This window comes from Colius striatus, chromosome 10 (genome assembly GCF_028858725.1).
Source record: "Colius striatus isolate bColStr4 chromosome 10, bColStr4.1.hap1, whole genome shotgun sequence".
Taxonomy (NCBI): domain Eukaryota; kingdom Metazoa; phylum Chordata; class Aves; order Coliiformes; family Coliidae; genus Colius; species Colius striatus.
Genome location: NC_084768.1, coordinates 5,879,252 through 5,902,759, shown reverse-complemented (window position 1 = coordinate 5,902,759; position 23,508 = coordinate 5,879,252). Strand labels below are relative to the sequence as shown.

General features: G+C 42.4%; 1 protein-coding gene across 2 annotated transcripts; it reads left to right on the top strand.

Moving 5' to 3' along the window:
• The first annotated feature begins 635 nt into the window (after positions 1-635).
• Positions 636-23,437, top strand: GTF2B (general transcription factor IIB). Of its 2 annotated transcripts, none has more exons than XM_062003609.1 (7): positions 636-729; positions 3,207-3,313; positions 13,118-13,251; positions 19,348-19,494; positions 19,631-19,760; positions 20,294-20,575; positions 23,070-23,437. In XM_062003609.1, the coding sequence occupies exons 1-7, from the start codon at positions 713-715 to the stop codon at positions 23,201-23,203; spliced, it is 951 nt and encodes a 316-aa protein (XP_061859593.1). In that variant the 5' UTR covers positions 636-712; the 3' UTR covers positions 23,204-23,437. The 2 variants fall into 2 exon arrangements, with proteins under 2 accessions (XP_061859593.1, XP_061859594.1); XM_062003610.1 differs by lacking the exon at positions 636-729 and adding an exon at positions 1,027-1,848.
• The last annotated feature ends 71 nt before the right edge of the window (positions 23,438-23,508 follow it).

Genomic DNA, 23,508 nt, shown 5'->3' with positions numbered 1-23,508 from the left:
CCGCTAAGGGGGAACTAAACTTCTCTTCCTCATTCTGGGAATTGATCTCTGCTTAGTTTCTGTTCCAGAGCCGGGATGAGCCCTATCCCAGAGATTTCTGTGCAAACGCCGTCGGTTTGGCTCAGACTCGGTTTCAGTGGTATTTCAGGGAACTGCTGGATTTTGCTGAGGACAGCTGACCTGGAGGCACACCTGCAGCTGTGCGGTGGCGCAGGGCAAGCAGGCAGGGGCAGGTCCCGCCGGTAGGTACGTGGGCTGCAGCCGGTGGCTCTGCTCCCCCTCCCCGGGCTGGGCGCTGGGCCGCGGCTTCCCCGTGGGGGAAGGCTGCAGCTCATCCTCCCGCAGAGCGGGCGCTGTCAGTGACTGGGGGGTTGAGCCCACTGCCGCACGGTACCCGGCATCATTTAATTTAGTAGCGCAAAACCGCCTTGTAGAACAAGTCTCTAAGCCGCCCTCGGTGACGGGGTCCCCGGGGCCTCCCTGCTCACGACGGCCCCGCCATTCCCGCGGTGGCAGCCCGCGAGGCGGCAGGGGCCTGGCGCTTCCTCGGCAGCGCAGCGCCGCCGCCACACGCCTCGCGCAGCGCCTCGGGTTGTCCCCTCGCGCGGCCGGTAGCGCGCGCTGGGCGGGCCCTGCCCGCTGCTGCCGCGCTATAAAGCGGCGCTGCGGAGCCGCCTCGCTGCTCCCGGCGCGGCGGCAGCGGCGAGGCGACATGGCGTCTACGAGCCGGTACGGGAGGCGGCCTGGGTGCTTGGAGCGGCCCGTGAGGAGGAGGGCCGCGAGGGAGGAGGCGGGAGAGAGGGGCTCCGCCATCTCTCCCTGTCCGCGGCACAGGAGATAAAATGGCCGCGTTGCCTGGACTGCCAGCTGGGGAGGAACCAACGGCCATCGCTGCCCTCTCCCGGCTCCGGTTTCTCCGTGTCGGCGCGACTCCCGTGTTCTCGGGGCCGGCCCGTGTGCGGCTCCCGGAGTGGCAGAGGCCAGGAGAGGCCGAGAGCGGCCGGGCCTCCTGGGGCTTTTCCGTGTGGGCCGAGCGGCCTCTGAGGGGCCGCCCCCGGCCGGAGGTCGGGACTGCCGGGCTGGGCCCGACTAGCCGCTGCGGTTCTTCCTGGCGTTATTAGTCGGTAGCGCACCGCGAGGACGTAGGCGATTTGGTAGCGACTTGGAACTTGATTATGGAGCCCCTCGTTAGCGTGAGCTCGGTCCTACCGGCGCTTGTGCTTTAGCCCTTCTCCCCGCAGGGCCAAGCCCATCCCTCGGCAGTGCCTTCCCTTCGTGCCGCGGAGCGCGGCCCCGGCGGCGGGGCACGGAGCGTCTGCTGCCATATCCCCCGGGCGGGCCCCGCCTGGGCGCCCAGACCCCGCTGCCCTCGGCCCGGCGGCGGGCAGCCTGCGGCCGCCGCTCGACCCCCTCACCGCCTCCCAGCCGAGGTGGCTGCTCCCTGCCTTGATTATCGGGCCCTGGCAGTAGTTCTTGTGCTCCCACCCTAAATCCGTACCGGCACTAGTCAGTGCCCAAACTGGTCTTGGGCTGTCAATTAGACTTTTCCCCTGGAGATTCATCGAAGGTTTGTTTCAAGTCAGGAATGAAGGAAGGCCTGCAGAGTGGACTGTGAACTGACTCTATTACTCCTGTGGAACCTGTCCTAGGATCCAGGGAGTGCTTCCTCGTAGTATGACTCCAACTCGGGAGCTATTTGCTGAGCTTACACACGTGCTGTGCGTTTTCCTTCCTTAGAGTTAGCTTAGCGTATTGAGCCTATATGTTACAAGGAGGTACAGTACATGTGTCTGGATAAACGAGTTAAACTTGGAATAGGAAGACTAGTTCTTACAGCGTTTTGTGAAGGTAAATTCTGAAGCAGAACACAGTATTTTTTTCAGGCTTCTGGATTTTACTTTTTTCCTTTTGCTTAGTGTGTCGCTAGCCTTTTGTGTAATGCCAAGTGTCAGGTGATTCATGCTTTGTCAACAACTTTGTCTTGTCATATGAAACTACTGGCTAGGAACAGTGAGAAGGGAAGTAGTTTAAAGAACTTTTATGTAGTATTTTGAATATAGTTTGGATCTGAAGATCTTGTGAGTGATTTTTTTTTCCTGGAGACTTTATTATTAATAGTGACGATTTTCAGTTGTGGTTTCAGGTCTTGGCTGTTTTTCTGAACTGTGGCTGGATTAAAACGTTTTAGTTTTTTTTTTGTACTTCTGACTCATCAGAAATTTAAAAACAAGTAAATTAAAGTGGACTGCACCAGTGAGGTTGAAGTTAATGGACAAGTAGAAACGGACTAAAATCGGGATAATTTAACTTTTAATATTTTCTATGACTGCAATGATTAGGGGGTATTTTTTGGCATGATCAGATTGGAGTTGGTGGATACTCAGACAAATTTTTTGTGATTGACTTCCATATACTCTGCTTTTTAGCTCAAGCGAAATGTCAGTGTTTATATATAATTTCTATTTTGAAATTATTGGTTTTAATAGTTACTGCCTAGGCGCTGGTAGCTTGAATGAGATGCTTGAAAATGTTTGGTTAGAAGCAATTGGTTATTACTCTAGTGAGTAACTGAAGCTGTTGTGTTAAATAGTGATAATACTTCATAGGGTTTTTTTAATACCACTTTTAAATTATCAGAAGCAGTTGTCACATAATCCTCCTTTGTGATCTGATTGGTTGTCTTTTGTTAAGATCTCACAATGGGTTGCTTAATTTAAAACAGGACCTTTTCTTCGAATATTTGAAAGCTGAACAGTGGTAGATTGAGCTATTTTCCTGAAATACATGTTGTGTATGCACTGCTATCCGAGTTAGGGATCTGGTAAGTAATATTGATCTGATTAGAATGAGTGGGAATGCTCCTTTGGAATGAAGCAATCACCATTCACTTCTTAGGGAACTTCACTTAGTGATAAATGTTGAGGTAGACCACACTTAATCAAGTCTGCTATGTAGATTTTTGATGTTTTAACTTGATGTGGTTTTGTGGATGGAATTTAGGATGACCAGAAGCCTTGATTGTCAAATGCAGTGTTACAGAGTTTAAATAAAAGATGGTATTCATACACTTGGGTTCATGTTCTATCATTGAAATCACTGTAAATTCGTATTATTAAAGTGCTTCTTGCATCAAGAAACTCTTATGATTGTGGATGTGCAACCTACTTGATTAAAAGTAATTAATACCATGGATTTTTTTTTCTTAGTTTGGATGTACTTCCGAGAGTGACTTGTCCAAATCATCCAGATTCCATTTTAGTAGAGGATTACAGAGCTGGTGATATGATTTGTTCTGAGTGTGGGCTAGTAGTTGGTAAGTAGCTATTCATGTTTTTATCAATTGTCATGTAACTTGTGCTTGTAACTTTTTTTTTCCTGTGAAAATAGTGTATGACAATTTGAATATTAAATGGATTCTTCTCGATGCCTAATTGCTTTCTTTTATGATACTCTGTTGCCTAAAAGCTTAGTGTTTTGAATAGTCTGTCTTATGGTAACTTCTTGTATTATGAAACGAATCAAACTCTTTGAAGATTGAAAACTTAAAAGATGTTGTAGTATTTTTATTAGAATATTGTACCATCTAGTCCAGTATTCTACCAATAAGTAAATTGAAATACTGTTTTCACGTTTTAATAAATATTTAAACAATTCATTTATAAACAATCAAAATCTCAGTTTTCCATTAGTTAGAGGTTATCTTGTACTGTGAAGGATTTATCTTTCTCTCCTTGCAAGCACCTGCCTTTGTTAATTACTTCTAAACATCCATTTTGTTTTCATCTGGAATTTTGCTGAGCTCTCTTACTTGGTTCCTGTGTATCAACTTCCACAGGCTAAACTGTATTTCTGAGTAGAATGGAATATTTCAAGGGAAAGACTTTTTAGATATTGTCTTTGCTGGAATGAGAGATAGAAAGAGAATCATGCTGTCATAGAACATGCTGCATATTAATTCATAGGTATCTTTTGTAGGGTTAGCATCTTTTAGTGCATCTTGCCATCCTTATTCATTTTGCATGGGAAACTTTTCATGCTCATGTTATGATCGTACTTTAAACTTCATTTAATTCTACTAAGGCTTTTTTGGACATGACACGCCCAAAAGAAAATGCTCTGCTTTGAGATTGCATGTTTAGGCGATTCATTCACTGGTGCTAAAAGTTTCACATGGCTTTATGTTGATATTTCCTAGACTGTGGTGGTTTTCTTTTGGCCTTTGTCTTGCACTAAATTAAACATTTTCATACAGCTGTTAGCATAAGGCTAAAAGTACCACTAATTTATCCAGATGGGCAAAATATGTCTCTCTTAATGCAAAAAGCAAATTTCCACATAGTTTATTGAAGTAAACATTAAAATATTTCAACCTGATTACTAGTTTCCTTCAAACTTATGAAACCATTTAAATGGTTAGGGAGATTGTTAGTTTCTTTGTTAAAAAAAGGGCTGGTTTAAATTACATAACTTCTGATAAAGGTAACTAATTTGCTTATTAAAAATTCAAATGTCCACAGTGATATTTCATTTAAAAATATGGTATTATGCTTTAAATTCTTAACAGTTTTTTGGTCCACATTCAGCTCTTTGCATGGCTGCCAAGAAAGTTGAACCCAAGTTTAAAAAAGCCCATGTTGATCAGTTCGTAACTTTTAAGATAAATCTGGCTTTAGAAGAAAAGGGAATGGTTTTACTTGATATGTTTTATTTTTAAGAGGTTGGAGTTTATAGGAAATCTCACTTCATATACCTCTGTTATGTAGTATTCTTGCTTTACAGATTTCCTCTCTGATCTCTTGTGAGTCAATAACGTTGGAGATTTATTTGTCTGCATTTTTTTATGAGCAAATTAGAATATCAATGCAAACTTTTGCCAAGTTGGATTTTTAAAATGGTGTTAGTGCTCTTCACAGCTTTGCTTACTGCTGGGGTAAAAGTGTTTTTTCTTTAAGCATGCAAGTTTTCTTAAGGAAGCCTTTCTATGGATTGGTCATTAAAGGCTTTAACATTTGCTGTCTTTGTGCTGATTGTTCTTGTTCTTTTTTGCTTTCCTTATTCAGTCTTGTTCTGTATGTCCAATTCATTAGCTAGGGCATCTAACAGCTAGTTTGAAAAACCAATTAAGTCAGATGAAGAATCATGATAGAAGAGTGCATGACCAAACAGAAGTGTGAATGTTCAACATTTTGTCTTCTGGTCTGGTAAGAAATTTAGAGGAGGAGAAAACCAGATGCAGTTCCTGATACCAGTTTGTTGGAGATGTGTGTGAAATAGGGATGTTTCAAAGGAGCAAAGGCAAAATTTTGTTGCCAAATGAGAAAACTTTTATGTATTTGTTGCAGAGTCCATGATAGTGTTCCACTTACGAGAGCAGTGATTTCATTTCATGTTCTTATACAGGGAAGTCATGGATTTGTGTTTCAAGGCTTACGTAGGTCATGATGTGTAGGTGATGTGAACAGGACCCACTGAGAATATCTTTTGAGGTGAGCTGAAGGTTAGTAAGGTATTTATCACTGAAGGAAATCAATTACAACAATGAGAAACCCCAAAAGACTTTCTGTATTCTGTAGCCAAAGAGACATTATAGGTTTATTAAAAAATGTTGTGATTTTAGGTGTCTGCCGAGCACTGCTGGTATATGTGGGCAGAATGGTGAATGCTGAATTTGTGCATTTATTGTACTGTTGTAAAGTACATAGTGATGTGACTGCACTGATCTTACTTGTTTTAGTACAGTTTGTCTGAAGTCAGAGTTGAGAGTATTTGACTAAACTAAGTTTATTTCCACTTGATGTTTTTCTTGCTTGCTCTGGCAAAATCCTAAAGTTTCACATTTGTTGGAAGACTGAGAGTTTATTCAATTCTAAACTGTCATAGGATAAAATAGCTGGTGAATAGATAATTTGGGGATTTTGTAATTAGTCTTCTGGGAATAAGAGATGAAATCTATATTATTAGTGTTTTGACTGAAGTTGCATCTGTCAGGTCAGTAGCTGAAAGACTGAAGCAATGGAGAAGTTTGGGAGAGCAAGAGGCTAGAGAAGGAGCTAATCTCTTTAACAGTTGAATTCCTTGTCTTGGGCAGAGCTGCATATCGGAAGCACTGCTTTTTAAAAGGATTTTTTAATCAGAGCTGTTTTGTTCTTTATGACTCTAAGATTCAAAATTGAAGTTAAGTCCAGTATGCTGCTTTTTCTTTTCACAACGTTTTTACTTGTTCTAAATAAATGACATTGTTTTGCTCTGCAATAATAAAACAATTAGATCTTGCAATATCAGTGCAACTGAAATTGGCAGCTGTTTTATTATTGCTTCAAAATACAGCTTCAGTCTACTAAAGACTGATCTGCTTTTTTTACTGTTGCCTTCTCTGGGTTAACTTGTGTTCCATCTTTTAAAGGAAACCATTTCCAACTTGTTAACTTCTTCCTGCTAATTGCCTTTTGCATGAAAGGCTGATGGAGACCTAATTGCAGATATCCATGGAATTTTGATCTTAATCTGGATTGACATGTATCTGAAACTCTACAGGCCAAGTTTATCTGCTGTCATAAGTCTCGTGGTTTATTTTACAGCCTTTTTTCCAAGGCATTCTAGGATACATGGTATGGTAGGTGTTCATGTGCTGGCTGGAGACTTCAGGAGTGGAGTTCTTAGGGTTTGGAGAAGTAGTTCTGTGTTCCTCTAACATGTTGACTGTATTTCATTCTTCAGACAGACTTGATGCGGGGAGAAGCATTTTGTTCAAGAACCCAAGGCTAGTAAATTCTCTTTCCTGACAGGTAAATATTTTGCTTGCTACCTTTTAGGCAGTAAAAAAGCTGGAAGTCAGCTGATGTGCCAGAAGGGGCTGAAGAAAGCAGAATCAAAGTGGAATACCAAGCAATGAATTTTCTTGATGTAGCCGAGGTGGTGAGCTGAATTTCAGGGGAGGATAAGTCTAGTGGCATGTACAGCTGTGTAGCATCTTAGCTAGATGGGAATACCATTCTGAGCTAAGGATTTCCTTGAACTTCTATGTAGTTTCATTAAGTGTGCAGGAGTTGGAGCAGTGAGGAGTTTGTTTTCACTATTGAGTAAGTGATTTTCTCTTAACTGGTTAGCTCTGTTTCAGTAGGCAGGTCTTTTTTGATAGCCTCAGCTTATGGGCATCTTTGCATGTGTAATGTTTTCAATCAGATTATGAACAATATTGAGATGTTTATTCCATGTGCTGTGTATACTTGAGTGTCAAGTTAAAGAATTTTGAAGGGAAAAAAACATTCAGTAGCTTGTGGTCAACAGTAAGACTGTTAGAAAATTCTGTCCAAATGTTTAGTTGGCTAATGCTTCTGAAGATTTTGAAATCTGAATACTGCATCTTAAGTTCAGGTATGATTTGTGAAGAATAAGTAAGGTTTAACTGTACTGCAGATGTTTATTTTTTTCCACTACCATATAACAAACAAGTAGGAAGGGATTTGATGATTGTCTCCCTGCTGGCCGGGCTATTGCTCAAGATGTCTGTCATTAGGTGGTATTGATTGTGTGTATATATAGAGCTTGTTTTCTGAAAAACAAAGGAAAGCTCTATTCCAGTATCATTGTACCTCCAAATGCTGAAAAAGCTTTTAGTATTTGGATTTATACTCTAAATAAGATAGGGATGTGTTAACACCTTATATCTGGTTACTGCTTCCACACTTGGTGTCCAGAGCACTGAAGTGTGTCTGACAGAAGTTAGTCCTTACAAATAAAACTGCATCCACAGGAAAGCTAATTATAAAGAACGCTGATATGTTAAATAAATTCAGAGTAGTTGACTTCTGTGTGAGCATTCACGGATGCTTGATTTGTGCTAAGAATATATAATATGAAGAAAGTAATTCACTAACTTTCTTCAGTCAGCATTTCAGATACTTTGTGTTTTCAGCCTAACCCATTTCAGCTTTAAAGACAAAGATGATGGTTCTAGCTGTTTCAGCAGTAATTCAGTCTGTAGATGTCCAAAGTTTGAGCCTTTTGTCAGGCTGTTAGCATCATAGTTTCTAGAGGGTGGAGGAAATTTTCTAGTTAGTGGATTCTGGGCCAGGAACCAAAGGTGTTTAAAAGACACTCTGAGGAATGCATTCTTTAGTTGAAATACCTAGTGGAATAACAGTAACATTTTTAATTATCTGATTTAGGGAATGCTTTTTTCAGATTGGCAAAGTAATTTATGGCAAATAAGGGCTAGAAGTGATCTGAACTCCTCTGAGAGAAGAAGATATCAAAGCCTCTTATTTTTGTGATGAAGTGTAGATCAGGCACAACATTTTTCATTGAGATTCTGTAGTTTGGAGCATTCTTCACGAGTACTTGAGCTTGGTGTTTGTCTTTTAAAGGCTACAAGTACTGCAGAGGTGTAACTTCAACTGACCAGCCTTGTCCACCAGATATGTTTAATATTTTGACTTTTTTTTTGCTTCCTCCAAGATTATTACATGTTGGTGGCTTAGGAAGCCCTGAAGTCTTTTTAAAATTTGTCATCATTTTGATATGCAGGAGACTTGTCTTTAGGTACTGGTACGGTGCTGTTCGTGTCTAGAAAGTAATCAGTCTTCTGTGGATTTTTCTTCTGTTTTGTTTAACATCTCAAGGCCTGTTCTGGTTCTGTTTATTATTTCAGCTGAGCCTTGTGAATAGGCTGGTGTTGCAGTTGGTGATGATACGTTTGTGGCATTGATGATTTATTGAAAGCAAGATAACATTTTGCAAAGAACATTACTATCCTACGAAAGGCTGGGCATTTTTGAGAAAAAGCTGTGCCTTTGTAAAGCTGTGGTGTGTTATTTTGTGTTTGCATTTTGGGTTTTCCCCCCCCCCCCATGAGTTTATTCTTTAGAAACATTTAATGTATTTGGGCTTCAATAGAAATTCTAAACCTGAAAACTGGAGGAAAAAAAAAGCAGCAAAGTTTATATTTTGGTGGCTGTAAGGTTGAGTACTACTGCATGAGGCACTATGTAAGCTAATAAATAAAATATGGAGGAGCAGATATCTGGAGTACTGTGTCTGACTTTGGGCTTCTCAATACCAGAAAGAGAGAGACTTGCTGGAACAAGTCGAGCAGAAGGTTGCAAAAGTGATTTGCGGACTGGAGCATCTTCCGTAGGAGAAGAGGCTGCCAGCTGTCCTGGAAAATAGAAACCTCGGTTCAGCGTGGCTACGTGCAGGTTCAGGTCTCCAGGAGCCTCCTCAGCTGCTAGTCTGCTCTCTTGGTTTGTCACTGTAGTTTACCTCAGCTCCTCATTACTCTGGTTATAATAAAGAGTTCACAGAAATCAATCGTAATTCTATGTTTTTAGTTAAAAAGCATTGTAAAAGGCTTTTAGTTGAAAGTATAATCTATGTGCTCACTAGGTGGCAGCAGATTCCTTAACTGTAAAAGCGAAACGTTCTGTGTAGAAACAATAGGTTTTTTGGTACTTCAAAGTGCAAATAAACTTTAATACCATATTTATGTAAAGATGAAAATATTAGTTCATAATACATAGAACTTGATGCAATGTTAGAGCTCCTCAGTGAAAGACTTAGTAACGCACTGTCTTGGAACTGCTTCAAGACAGGATATGGAAGACAACATCACTTGTGGTTTGAATTTCATTCAGTTTCTTGTTTTGATTAAACCTCTTCAATTTGAAGCCATATTTTCTTAATATAATGGATGATACAACATGCAAAAAGAGAATAAAATACCTGTCTACGATGAGTTATTGCAGGTGGGGTGCAACATTAAAATAACTGATACTATTTCTCTATAAATATCTAATTGCAAGTTCAGGCCTTGTTGACTAAAAGCATTTTCCTTTGTTTTAAGCAGAGAGTAACCATACATAATATGTGATGTGGAATTGTGAAAAACTGTTTGCAATGATGTTTTAATTTCTGATGCTGCCCTGAGTTTACTCCTGCATGTATGGCGCATGCTCTCTGCGTTTGGCAGTTGTGAGGAGAAGTAACCTTGGTCTGAGGTTTTCCGTTCTGAATAACAGTTCTGCGTTTCACTAAATGAGCTTTTCAGATGGTGAGCAACCCGAGTCAGCCAAGTTTGGAGTGTGTATTTCCACTAGAGCCTGTATGTTAGCCTGTTAGACTGTATTGGAAAGAGTAATTGAGTACTGGAAGAATGATTTGTGAAATGAAATGGGGCAATGGAGAGAAAAATCATCGGTTCAGAAAGATGCCCTTGGCTATCAGTCTGGAGATGGGTTCCACAAAGATTTTGTCCTGTAAGCGGTGTGTTTTGTACATACTTCAGAGGAGGAAGCTGAGGAGGTGAACTCATCTGTTTGATGAAAGTGAAATAAAGGAGTATCTAACATAACCATTGCTAGCAAAGCTTATTTTTGTTCAAAAGGAAGTAGTGAAGGGAATGTGCAGCCACTCCCACACTTATCTTGGGTTGATACTGCTGCCAAAACCAATACAGTAATGATGTGAGAGGAGCAGAGACAGTTTCTTAAGGTACTTAGTGGGAGCTCTGATGTTTGACCCTGGGACCCATTTTTCCAGATGCTTCAGGAAAGCAAGTCAGTAGTCTATGACCCAGCAAATCCAGTTTAGGACTTGAAGTGTTATCTGAGGGCCACTCTTCAAGGCCAATTCTTTACACTGCTTTTTGTAAAACTGAGTTTTGTGTTTTAATGGTTTTTTTTGATCACTTAGGGTGGGGCTTAGTTGCATCTGTACTAGCATTACAGTTCCAAAGTCTTTTTTGTCTTGAATAGTTAAAAACAGTAAAGGCGATGTGAATGGGATAATTAGCTGCCTGTAGCTGAGCATATTTTCCACCTATGGAAATGTTTTGCCCTATTTGTTCCATTTTTATTAATGTTTCTAGCTTGCATCGTGCATTTATAGGAGCCAATTGAAAGGGGGACCTAGGACCTCTGTATAAGACACAGAGTGGACAGAAAAACCTCTTTTCTGCAATAGCATGTTCCTTGGCAAAGTAAAGATATTTGCATACTGCATTTGAATTACACAAATGTTTTATATTCAGTGATCTGTTCTACTTAATCTTTTCTCACTCTGAAATAGTAGTCTCAATCCTCTGTTTGTAACAAGTTTGCCAAAGCAGGCAGTGATATAACACTTTTTTTGTTAGAGCGGGAATAGTTTGTAACTCACAAGAGGCAGATCCCTGGGTGAGTCATTTAGGTCATTCCCACTTGTGTGGAAAAATATTACATCATTGCCCTGTACTCAGTGTTCTATTTATACTATGCCAGAATTTTAAGTACATTTTGCTTTTTTTAGATGCTGTAAACAGTATTGAGGGGTTGTCTTAAAAGTGAAGTTACTGCTAAGCCATAGAAGGAGCATTACTGATTCAAATATTTACAGAGAGTCCAGGAGCTGGAGGAGCATGCTGTCTGCTAATTTAAGCTTGCAAGGAGGAGGGACCTTTGTAGCAGAAAGAATGCATCTGTGTCACCTTTTACTCTGCTATATTTTTAACTTTCTAATTTTTGGAGGATTTTTCCCCCCCCTACCCCGTCTTGGTTTTCATTAGAGCAGTGAATAAAGGGGGAGCGTAGTTGTGAGCACGTTGGGCAAATATTGATGAGAATGCCTCTAACCTAAATGTCTTTTTTTTTGGTTGTGGTGATTTCTTGTGGTTTGGTCACAGCTTTCAATTTCAAGCATATTCCTTGCATAACTTTGTTAAGAATAAAGTTCCTTATTCAGAACAACAATGTCTGTCCATTGCTCCTGCATTTTCTTCAGCTTCCTATCTTGCATTATCATTGTTTGCGGAGTGCTTTTGTCCGTCTGCTTTGGGTTTCACCAGGTTAAATCAGCCACCGTGGTTTTGTACTAAGACTTCCCTACTGGAAATTTTTCATGCAGTCAGTGCTATTGTCACAACACACTTAAACACTGATAAATAGTAAATTTTTCCTCAGATTTAGCAAAGCAGGGTAACAATTGTATGGAAGTTTCTTCTACACAGAACTGTAATCTATTTTACAGCAAAACATCGAGAAAAGGGTTCTTTTTGTGCTTTTCTGTACATATATTCTTAAAAATTCTGTAGTATTGCTTGGGAGGCAAAACTGTAAAGATGCAGCTCTTACCAGACCTGTGAATAGAACAAACTCCACAGGCAACAGCAGGGAGTGGGGGGAGGTTGCTTTTGTTTTGTGGGATGTTTTGATGGTTGTGTCTGTGTGGATGGGGGGGGTGTTGTTTGGTGTTTTTTGTGGTTTTGGTTTGTTGTTTTAAAGATTGTATGGTTGTGATTAGTGTAGGGCTTTTGCCTGTATCAGAAGGTTGGTTAGTTATTTCTCAGTCTGAAAAGTTGCTGTAGGAAAGGTTTAGGTGAATGTGAGGTGAACAGAGAACTGCAAGGAAAGTTGTTTCCTTGAGAATATGGGTTTGGTGCTTTTTCTGCTTATTCCAAATCTGTGCTTTTAAAGTCTTCCAGGTATAACAGGGTAAATGGAGTTGAATAAATAACTGTGTATGTGTGTGTGTGTGTATATATAGTGTGCTGATACTGTCATGCATCATAAATGGAGTTGGGCAGGGTCAGACTTCTCCTCAAGAACAGGAATTGACTGCAAAATGTCTCTATGATGGGTTTGAAGGTGACATATTTCAGGGTATCAAGGACCTACCTGGAGCTCATGTGCAGATGTGATGTACAGTAAAGAGATGATGCATGATAGATAATTCACATGTGCACTTAGAACACATTGCAAATGTGTGAGAGCTTGTTAAGTTACCATAACTTACTCATTTGTCTAAGTGCTGAAAACATCTGTAGGCAACCATGACCTCCAGCCTGAAATCAAGGTGTTGATTCCTTTTGTGTGTTGAAGATCCTCTGATACTCCAAGGATAACTGTAACTCTTTGTATTCTGGATGTATTTCTCTAGTTACTTATGTTTTCTCTGCAGCTTTAGTTCCTTTCTTTTTCATGTTGTCCTCAACCTAACTTGCAAACCCCAAACCTGTTGGTACATTGTCCTGCAAGTTATCGTTTGTGTTTGAGAATGCCAGCAGGCTGCCTTCATAGAGTGGTGATGCTTGGTGAAATATTTGAAATGTTACATTAATGCAGACTGTTGCTTTCTGTGAACTCAGGTGACCGGGTCATAGATGTGGGGTCAGAGTGGAGAACCTTCAGCAATGACAAAGCAACAAAAGACCCATCTCGAGTCGGGGATACCCAGAATCCTTTGCTGAGCGACGGAGACTTGAGTACAATGATTGGCAAGGTAACACTTAAAATACTAAATTATACTAAGTTGGAGTGTTTTTATGTCAAGTGTATGTTTGTATGTCCATAGGGAAACTATTCAGAGAATGTATTTACAAAGAGATTTTGTCTCAACTGAACTCTTACATTTCAATGGGTGTAAAAGGTGGCTCTTTCCTGGTGCTATGGGGTTACTTGCTACTCTTTGGGGTACTGCTACAAATAGAAAAGCTGATGCTCCACTCTTTAAAGAAACAGTTTTACTTCTCTGTATTTGAGATGGTTCTGAAATAACAAACACTTGGTTTCAATAGCTAGTACTGCCCAACTCAAACAAGAAAATCTGTATTAGATTTGTATTGGAGAGCCTGAGATCTACTTGAGTGTTGTGCTTCCAGTTAATATTAAAGCACTAAATGCAGAACTCTTTCATGGTACAAGTGCTCCAGAAGAAAGTATTCACTGTATATCTGAGTTGAAATTTAGCAGTACAGCCATGTCCTGCTGTTCCCTGCTTATCCTGCTGAGAGGATAAGGGAGAGAGCAAGCAAGATTAATTGTGCAAATGCACTCCCTGTAATGAAGTAGTGACTCAGGTAAGTTTTTGTTGTTGTTATTTATGTTGGTTTCTACTGCAAGATCCAAATAGATTTTTTTTATTGTAGATTTCTTGAATGTTTCATGAAAGGTGATCTGGTTGCTGATAAATAACTATTAAAAATGTATTGCTGCTTTGTGCGTTGTGGTACATGCACACCAGGATTTCTCAGAAGCTTTTGTTCCAGTGTTGTTGCTGTGATGAAGTATGTATGAATGCATGTAGGGGAGTGTGCACCATACTTCTTGACCAATAACTCTTTGAAGAGATGAAGTTGACTGGTGAATACTGATATGGACAGCTAATCTTTTTTGGTGGAAAAGAAACCTCCTGTTGAAAGGACTGTCCAAGTAGATGCCTGTGTTCTGGCCAACTCCAAGCATTGTTGCTCATCAGATTTTAGGATGCCTTATGGTGACTTTTGGAATCTGTTCAGGCAAGGGAATTTCTGAATTGCACTGTTAAAGAAGTTGATATTGTGAAGTCGCTCTGTGAAGCCATGCTGTAGAAGTCACTGGAGTTTTAATGTCACCTCTATAGATCCAGAAAGATTGTAGTTCCTCAGGGCTTGGATTTCTGTCGTAGATTTGGTCCACTTTGGTGAAGGTCTGAAATACACCTTCATAGATAGATGGAGAAATGAACTGTTTGGTCCAGGTTCCCACTCTTGTTTCAATTTGGGACTATGTAAGGACAGGGTTTGTTTCTGGGAGCTCAGTTTGATTCAGTAGGAAGGGTGACCGCCTCAGCTCTTTTAGGAACCTGTGTGTTGAAAAGGCAAAAGGTGTTTCAACTGAAGATAGAATCTGTATCCAGGTGAACAGTGACTTGTGCTGTTAACCCTCTTCTCTCTGGAGCTGCAGATCCTCATCTAGAATAAGAGGGACAGCAGCCTCAGTGAGAGGATTAAAGACATAAATGTCTGCAAAAAGTTTATTTTTTCAATGAAAACTAAAAGTCTTCAGAGATGATTATAAGCAGAGCATCTCAAAATAGACGTGACCAAACTTGTGGTAGTGCAGAGTGCCATTCAGTGAAGACAAGATATGGGAATGACAGTGTGGCATGATTTAACCTATGAGACTGTGGGTAAAAATGTCCAAGTACTGGAACTGCCAGGATGATGTTGGAGAATATAGAGGGAGGCGGTCTGACTGGCTGTGGATGTTGCAGTTGCTCAGGAAGGAATCACAGAAGAGACACATTTATTTTCTACGGGAAGCTGGGGATCTTTGACAAATCAGGATGTGTTGTATACAAGAGTTCCTGTGTTTGTCTGCCTGGTGAGCAGGGGCTCCAGGATGTCAGCTCATTGGCATGAACTGAAGTGGGAGCTGCACTTTTTCCTCAGCCATTTCGAAGGAAGAGAATGGCTTATATCAGGAGATGCTGAAGAAAGTTCCCCAGTGCAGAAAGGGCACGATTTTTGCAGCAAAGATAAGTAGATCAATTGAGTAGCACATTTCTCAAGCAGTCTTCTCAAGTGGCTTCCCAGCAGGATTGACCTAGATATGCACAGTGGTTGAACAAGGGTGAAATTGGTGGTCGTGACAAAGATGAGTAGTGTCTAACAGTACAGAACAACCTTCATGAATTCCAGAGAATGAAGCAAGCTAAGATTTTATTTTCTCAGTTAGCAACAATTCTTAGAATGGCCTGGAGCAATCCTCTGATTTGTGTGCCAGAGATTGCTGTAGCCTTTTGCGTGGGACAGGGAGCAGAGAGATTATTTTCTACTTGAGGTACAGGTGCAGGTAATAGAGTCTTTAAAACAAAACCGCTCACAGCACCCACGCCACCAAAAATCCCTGAACCACAACCTGTGTTGTAGAAAGCCCAGAAAGGAAGGACTCTGGGAACACAAGTGGAGGTGGAGTTTGAATGACTTGCCAGTTACAACAGTAGTGACTGGCTGTTGCCTTGAAATAGTAAAGGAAGGAGTCCAGTTCTGCTTTGCAGAGTGGTTTGTCACTCTTTCGTCTTTAAAATGGGGAGGTGCTGCTTTGGGACTCTTAGGGGGGGTGTGGGGGACAGTATGTGTTCTGTATATGCTAGCAGCAAAAGAGAGGCTGCTTTGCCCATGCAAAGGGATTAGTTCCTAATTGGTTTTAGTACTTAAGGGAGCCATCTGTCTGAGGCAGCAACAGCTTGTGCTGGAAGAGAGATTAATCTGTCTGTGAAGAGGAAGATGAATAACATAGTTGGCTGTGGTGGAAGTGGTTTGCATTCTTTAGGCAGATCTTTAAGGATATTGGCACTGAACTGTCCCTGTAAGCAGATACTGTGTGCTGCAGTTGATCTGATGACAATGTAGATCAATAGGAGACATAGGGAAGTTTGACATTAGTTGTGATTTGATTGCCAGAGTGTTACAGTTATTTCTAGAATCCTCATGTGAAATTCAAGAAAGGTAACTAAAGCAGCTTCTAGGTCTGCTTTGATATCAAGAACTCTTTTCTGTGAAACTAAAGAAGACTTTAATTTGCTAACTAACTTGTGGAAGAAGTTGTCTGTTGTCACCCTTGGTAGCTAATCTGTTGTGTACTGTAGTGACTGCAACTATGAGAGAATTTAGATTGGTTGAACAAGAAGCTAATGCAATCTCTTGGTATGGAATTGCTATCCTTGGATCTGAAAGGAAGGTGGCTGTTGTCAGGCTGTGTGGATCTGGAAGTGCTGTATGGGTAAGCAGTGGCAAGACAGCAAGGGACTGATGATTGAAAAAGAATCCTTCAGACTGTATAATGAGCCTGCTCTGTTTGAAAGCCAAGCAGGTGGAACTAGTGACTTTGACTAGTACCTTTCTTGCAGAGATGGGGTGAGTAGATGTCTCAAAGGCCACAGTAAACCACACAGTTCTTAAAGTCTATTTGATTTGAGTTAAAACTGTGGCTTCTGTTTATTCCTTGAAGGAAGAGGGACTCCTAACATGATTGTTAGGGGCTGAAGCCAACAAGGCATTGCCCCTCATTCAAAAGCTGCAGAAGGAGAGTAGATGGTGCATTTAAACAGCAAATGCTGGGAGAATCGCTGTGGTTTATTGAAGCAGTTGAGATGGAGGAGTGTTTTCCAGCCCTTTTGTAGCTGTGAGCCGTGTAAGCTGTGCTCTGGGAGGGTGCTCGTGCTGATGGGGTAAGATCCTTTGGCTATAACAGTACTTGCCCACCGCTGCATTAGGAGTTTCAATGTGCATAAGCAAAAGTTCAAAGGAAAAGGTAACCATAAGTACCAGTGAGAAATGAGAGGTTAAGGAGAGCCATTACAGAAACCCATAAAATCTTTTAGGTGCTGTATAGTTGGTGAGGGAAAGTCCCTGTAGTGAAAAAGAATACCAGATGGCCTTAGGGCAGAGCAGTGTTTCCTGCTAAATGACTATCTGTCATGAAGCCTGGAACAGACAGGGGCTGGAAACTTGCTGTTCAGGGTTGATAGGCCTCTAGCTGTGGTCACTCTTCTGCTGTCTACAAGATTTTGAGCCCATGCGTTTGCTGTGAGCGTCTGTGTAGTGCTAGTCTGGGAGACCGTGATGGATGTAGACGGAATGCATTGCAAGGAACAGAGGTGTAAATGATGGCCAGGAAGGAGCCTTTTCACCTGAGACTTGGATGTATTTTGGGCCAAGGGAAGTTGTTCTGGCATAATTTCTGAAAGGAAGGGCTGATATTGCAGATGTTTGTAATGCTCCTTGTGGCCTGAAGTTTTGTTGTGCTTGATTCTTGCCGTTTGTTTACCTTTAAACCTTCCTGGGAACCTTTGGATAGTTGGTGTTTTTCCAGTCAAAGAGGATTGCCTTGGGGCAGTCTTCTGCTGTGCTGGTGCCAGAATAATTTCTGTATGGTTTTCTCACCTGAAAGAAAGTTTAGAGGAGTAAGTAAATACCCAAGTACTGTCTTGGAATCTAGTATCCATCATAGAGGGCCTGTTCAAGGGGCTGGGGAAGCTTGCAAGGGAGGGTTCTGTGCTGGAGTCCTCAGCCTCTGCAGCGGAAGCAAAGTGTGTGGGAACCACAGGTGTGGGTGTTGACAGCAGAGGTACCCACTGGGCTCATCACAGATGGGCTGTAACTGGAGTCCTTGGGTGGGGGGAAGTGGAACGGTGCAAGTGAACGGTCAGTAGTGAGCACACCAGTGTCAGACAAAGAACATGAATTAAATGCAGATGTGCACCAGGGAGAGAGATAGACTTAGAGACTGGTTTAAAATAGAAGGGCAATTCTCAAGGACTTGGATCAGGGAAGAAGAAACGAGTTCTGTCTATCTGGGCAGCTCAGAGGAATGAGGTAGTGCCCAGGGTTAGCTCACTGTGTCCTGGCCCCACTTGTACCTCCTGGGCATCCCAACAGATGGCTGCCTCTTCAACTGAACAACTCTATGTGAGTAGCCAGGTTAGCAGCCAGCCAGAGATCAAGATCTGTTTGATGCCAGTTTTGCCAAAACAGAAGAGTGGAGCTGTCTGTGTCTGCAGTGGCCACCGCACCAGTTTAATGACCAAATCTGTCTGCAGTGAAAGTTGGATGCCCCTGCCCAGCTAAGTTGTTTGAAGGGACTGGCAAGGAATAGATAGTAGCTGATTCACAGAACCCAGATTTCTACTCATGACATGGAATTGTTGTGAAGAAGCATTTTCCACTTCAGAGAACTCGTGGCCCCACGCACTGTGACAGCAAATGCAGAAGTAGACAATATAAATGACAGATGTTGCTCTTCTGAACTCATAGGCCATGTTTTTGTCATCAGCTATTACTAATCTGACATGGCATTATTAAAGACACATTTCAGACTGGCTAATTGAAGACTTTAAACCTTTTGGACCTTCTTTGTTGGCAAAACCTGATAGCAGATATAGTAGAAGTGTGCAATTTGCACTGTCGGTTGTGAGGCACGAAGAAGAAAATACATGCTGGAAGCTTCTTTGACACTGTGAGGTTGAGTTGGTGGCTCGTACTACTTCTAAGACCTCAGGCTTTTCTTTTAAGAGTTTGTGGTTTCCCTGTAAAGGCAGAATATAGAGATATTTACATTTTGCTGCAATTAAGGCTTACAACTGCTCCCAGGCACAGCGTTGAATTGCTTTCGAATAGGTCATTGGTGTGGATGTTCTCTTTGACTGTTCATATTTGAGTTATCACTGTAACAAGTGGTCTCCAGCTGGCCATAACACTTTGTGTTTGTGACTCACTGGTCTGCCACAGTGCAGGTGCAGCCCAGACAACATGGGAGTTGCACAAAGTCTGCTCTCGGACCTCTGTGCTGATGGCAGGAGTACTGAGGTGTACACGTTGGCTATGTAGCGGTCAGTTTATTCTTAAAACATTGTTACATGGGGAAAGAAAAATCCCCCATAACCTATAGTGCTTGGGAAGCAAACCAGGATTTGAGACATGCCCAGTGCAGATCTGGGCACTGAGAACAGTGCTGGGCTGTGTGATGTGGGCATCTGCACAACTGTTCCAACCCAGTGCCTTGAAATGAGAGGAAGTTTCTTGCCTTCTAGTGACGATAAATTCTTTGTTTTCAGGGCACAGGTGCAGCAAGCTTTGATGAGTTTGGGAATTCCAAGTACCAAAACCGCAGGACTATGAGCAGCTCTGACCGTGCCATGATGAATGCTTTCAAAGAAATCACGAACATGGCAGACAGGATCAACCTCCCTAGAAATATAGTTGTAAGTTCACATCTCCCTTCCTTAAATTGTTCTGGCATTGACTTAGTTAGCATAATATAATGAACACATGAATTTTTGATATTGCTGCTAATTAAATGGCCTAGAGTTAATTAAATTTGGTCTTCTTGCTTTGAAGGATCGAACAAATAATTTATTCAAGCAAGTGTATGAACAGAAAAGCCTGAAGGGAAGGAGTAATGATGCTATTGCTTCTGCTTGTCTCTACATTGCCTGCAGGCAAGAGGGTGTTCCCAGAACGTTTAAAGGTAAGTTTTCAGTGATACAGATTCAATTTGGCTATCAAGTAAGAGTCTAGTTACCATCACTGTAGGAGGTTGGTTTTCTCACTCCTGGACTCTGCTGAATTGGTTGTTTTGGGCCACAGCTCAACTTTGGTGGGGAGGGGAGAAGGGGGTCTGGAAATGTGTTATGTCTGTGAAGTGAGCAGGCTCTTGGGCAAGCAATTTCCAGTCCTAATGTATTAAAGTAAATTTAGTGTTTGGAACTCCTTCTGAGTGTTGGGGGAGCTGCAAAGGTATTGCTTTGGTTGAAGGAGGATGGAATGGGGCTGCTGTAACTGGATTTGGACCAGCCATTTCTGCAGTGTGCAACTTTCCCTGAAAAGGATACAACTGTTTTGGGACACTGGGTGCTAAATTTCCCCAAGCTCCCTATGAAAAAAGTGCACTGACTAAAGCAGTTGGGAAGCTTTGCTTACGTGGCAATGGTGGCCTTCAGGATGGTTATTTTGGGGGGGCAAACGCTATCAAGCCTAATGTTTAGTTTTTACTTTGTTTAGAAATATGTGCAGTGTCCAGGATTTCAAAGAAGGAAATAGGCCGGTGTTTCAAACTCATTCTGAAAGCTCTGGAAACCAGCGTTGATCTCATTACAACTGGAGACTTCATGTCAAGATTCTGTTCCAATCTGGGTCTTCCCAAACAAGTGCAAATGGCAGCAACACACATTGCCCGTAAAGCTGTGGAGCTAGACTTGGTTCCTGGGAGAAGCCCTATCTCTGTGGCAGCTGCAGCTATTTACATGGCATCACAAGCTTCTGCAGAGAAAAGGACACAAAAAGGTACAGCTTCACTTTTTAATGTTTTTCCTTTTTGCCCCTCTGTTTTGCTGCTTGAAAGAATTCAGTGCTAATGTACAGCTGGGATGAGGGCTCTGGGAGTTGTGGTGAGCTGCCAATCTGATTGCCTACAGCAAGGACAAAACCACGTTCTCCCACTACCCAAAATGGAAAAGTTCCCTTTCTTCCAGCTCTAGGAGTTGGATTCTTGAGTGCAACAGACCAGTGAGCATGACGAACTTCACTCATGCTACTATTTGCATGTGTACAATCTGGTGGTCTAAAATGCATTACAGATTACAGCATCATTGCACTTGGAAAAGACCTTTAAGAGATTGAGTCCAGCCACTAGCCTCACGCTGCCAAGCCCATCACTAAACTGAACCATATTCCTCAGTACCTCATCTGTGTGTCTTAAGTATCTCCAGGGATGGGGACTCCTCCCTGGGCAGCCCATTCCAATGCTTAACAAACCTCTTGGTGAAACAGTTCTTCCTGCCATCCAGTCTAAACTTTCCTTGGTGCAACCTGAGGCCATTTCCTCGTGTCCTATCATTCATTACTGGAGAGAAAAGACCGATTCCTACCTTGCTACAGCCTCCTTTCAGGTAGCTGCAGACAGTGATCAGGTGTCCTCTCAGCCTCCTCTTCTATAGGCTGAACATCCTCAGCCTCCTCATAAGACTTGCTCTCCAGACCCTTCACTAGCTTTGTTGCCCTCTGGACATGCTCCAGGACCTCAATGTCCTTGCAGTGAGGGGCCCAGAACTGAACACAGCATTCGAGGTGTGGCCTCACAAGGGGACAATCACTTCCTTGGCCCTGCTGGTCACGCTATTTCTGATACAGGCCAGGATGCCACTGGCCTTTTTGGCCACCTGGGCACGCTGCTGGCTCATAATACTCCAAAGACTGTTGCAGGTGGCACTGTGACTTTAGAGTCTGTGTCCATTCTGGCAGCCAGGGAATTGCCTAAATGAGTCCCTGCTCCTTGGCTGCTTGTGAGTCTGTGGTAAAGACTAAGATGGGACAGTGGGTTTGGCCAACAGTCACTGTTGGCATCCTCCCTTCTGGGAAGGTAACCCCAAGGAACTGGGCAAAGAGGTCAGGGAAGTTCTGGAGCTTCAGAGCAGCCTAGGTCACCTTGGGGCTCCAGAGAATCAGGCCTGTGTGAGGCAGTGAAGGCAGGGAGCCAAGGCTGTAGTGGTTAGAACTTGGTGTGCCAAGGGGAGCCTAGGGATGGTAGGTGGCTGTGGAAGCTCTGCTGATGTGTCTAATCCAGTTCAGATGAGAAGTGTTAAAAAGGGAATGATTTCTTTTAGTGGAGAGCTGCTTTTAGGTTAAAAGCAGCCTTATCTGTCAGGTTGTGGTGCTTTGTTCTGCAGCAGTCACAGCTTATTCTGGCCACGGAGCTTTCCTCGTGTTGGGCTTTCCTGGGCAGGTGAGGGAGCAGGCAGTGGGGGCCTTACCCTTGCTCACCCTGGGTTGTGCCTCGGGCTATTGGGCTGTGTCCCTTGAGAGCAATGGGTGAAACAAGGTACAGCTGCCTGCTGTGGTCATGGACTTGCCTCTGTCCTCCTTCCGTGGCCTCTGACAATGCTGAAGGCTTCATGCACTTCAAGGTTCTAATTCCAAACACACTAAATCTTGGATGAATTTTAAGTTTCTGTGCATCTCAAACGAGTGTCTGCTGTGCTTGTTAAACAGTGCTCTGCGCCTCTGGCGTCTTTCTCTGTGCACTGTAAGGTCCTTGTATTTCATTTTTAACTGAAGGTGTTGCTCCTTGTCTATGCCCAAGTGTGTTGCTGCTTTTGCTTGTAATCAAGTAAAGCACAAACCCCAAAATCCTGATGTTGGTGATGTTTTAACATTTATAAGTATCTAAAGGGTGGGTGTCAGGAGGTTGGGACATCCCTTTTTTCTATAGTAGATAGCAACAGGACAAGAGGTGATGGGATGAAGCTGGAACACAAAAAGTTCCACTTAAACATAAGAAAAAATCATTTCACCATGAGGGTGAGGGAGCCCTGGCACAGGCTGCCCAGAGGGGCTGTGGAGGCTCCTTCCTTGGAGGTCTTCAAGACCCGCTTGGACATGTTCCTATGTGACCTGATCTAGGTGACGGTTGGACTAGATGATCTCTAAAGGTCCCTTCCAACCCCTACCATTCTATGATTCTATGTCTCATTAGACTGTTGCTGGGCATGTGTAGAGTTTTCAGTAGAGACTTCTAATGACTTTTGCCCTCTTGGCCCTCTGCCAATTTGCAACTGCTGTTACTCCAAGACTGATACCATAACCTGAATTATGGCACAAGAGAAGACAGACTTCTGTTTGCATGGTACCAGTCACTGTGGCTGCAGCTATTTTTACTAGGCTTGGGAGGGTTCTGAAAGAGCCCAAGTGTACAGTGCTGCTCAGTAAGTTCTGCTTGCTGGTTCCTTTAGCTTTTACTTCAGTGCAAATGACTAATCACTGATTTACTTCTTGTCCTTAGAAATCGGTGATATTGCTGGTGTGGCTGACGTTACCATCAGACAGTCGTACAGGCTCATCTACCCGCGAGCTCCAGATCTCTTCCCAGCAGACTTCAAGTTTGACACCCCAGTAGACAAGCTACCCCAGCTGTGAAATTGCTTTTAATTTCTATTAAAAAAAAGCCAACCCAACAACAACAAACTTGATTTTTTTTGCCTATAATAAAAGGATGTACAAAGTGTTAATATTGAGTCTTCATGTTGTGGAACTGGAGGAGGAACGTTGACTGCTGGAAGGCAGCACACATTCCAAGGGTAAACAAGCTCATTGTGTGGCATTTTGTATGTATATATTAGTGGAAGTAAATATTTAATGACTGTTGCAACAGACTTGATTTCATATTGTTGTACTTATTTAGCTTTCTTTTGTAGGGCTCTAGCAAGATGTATTTTGGAAAA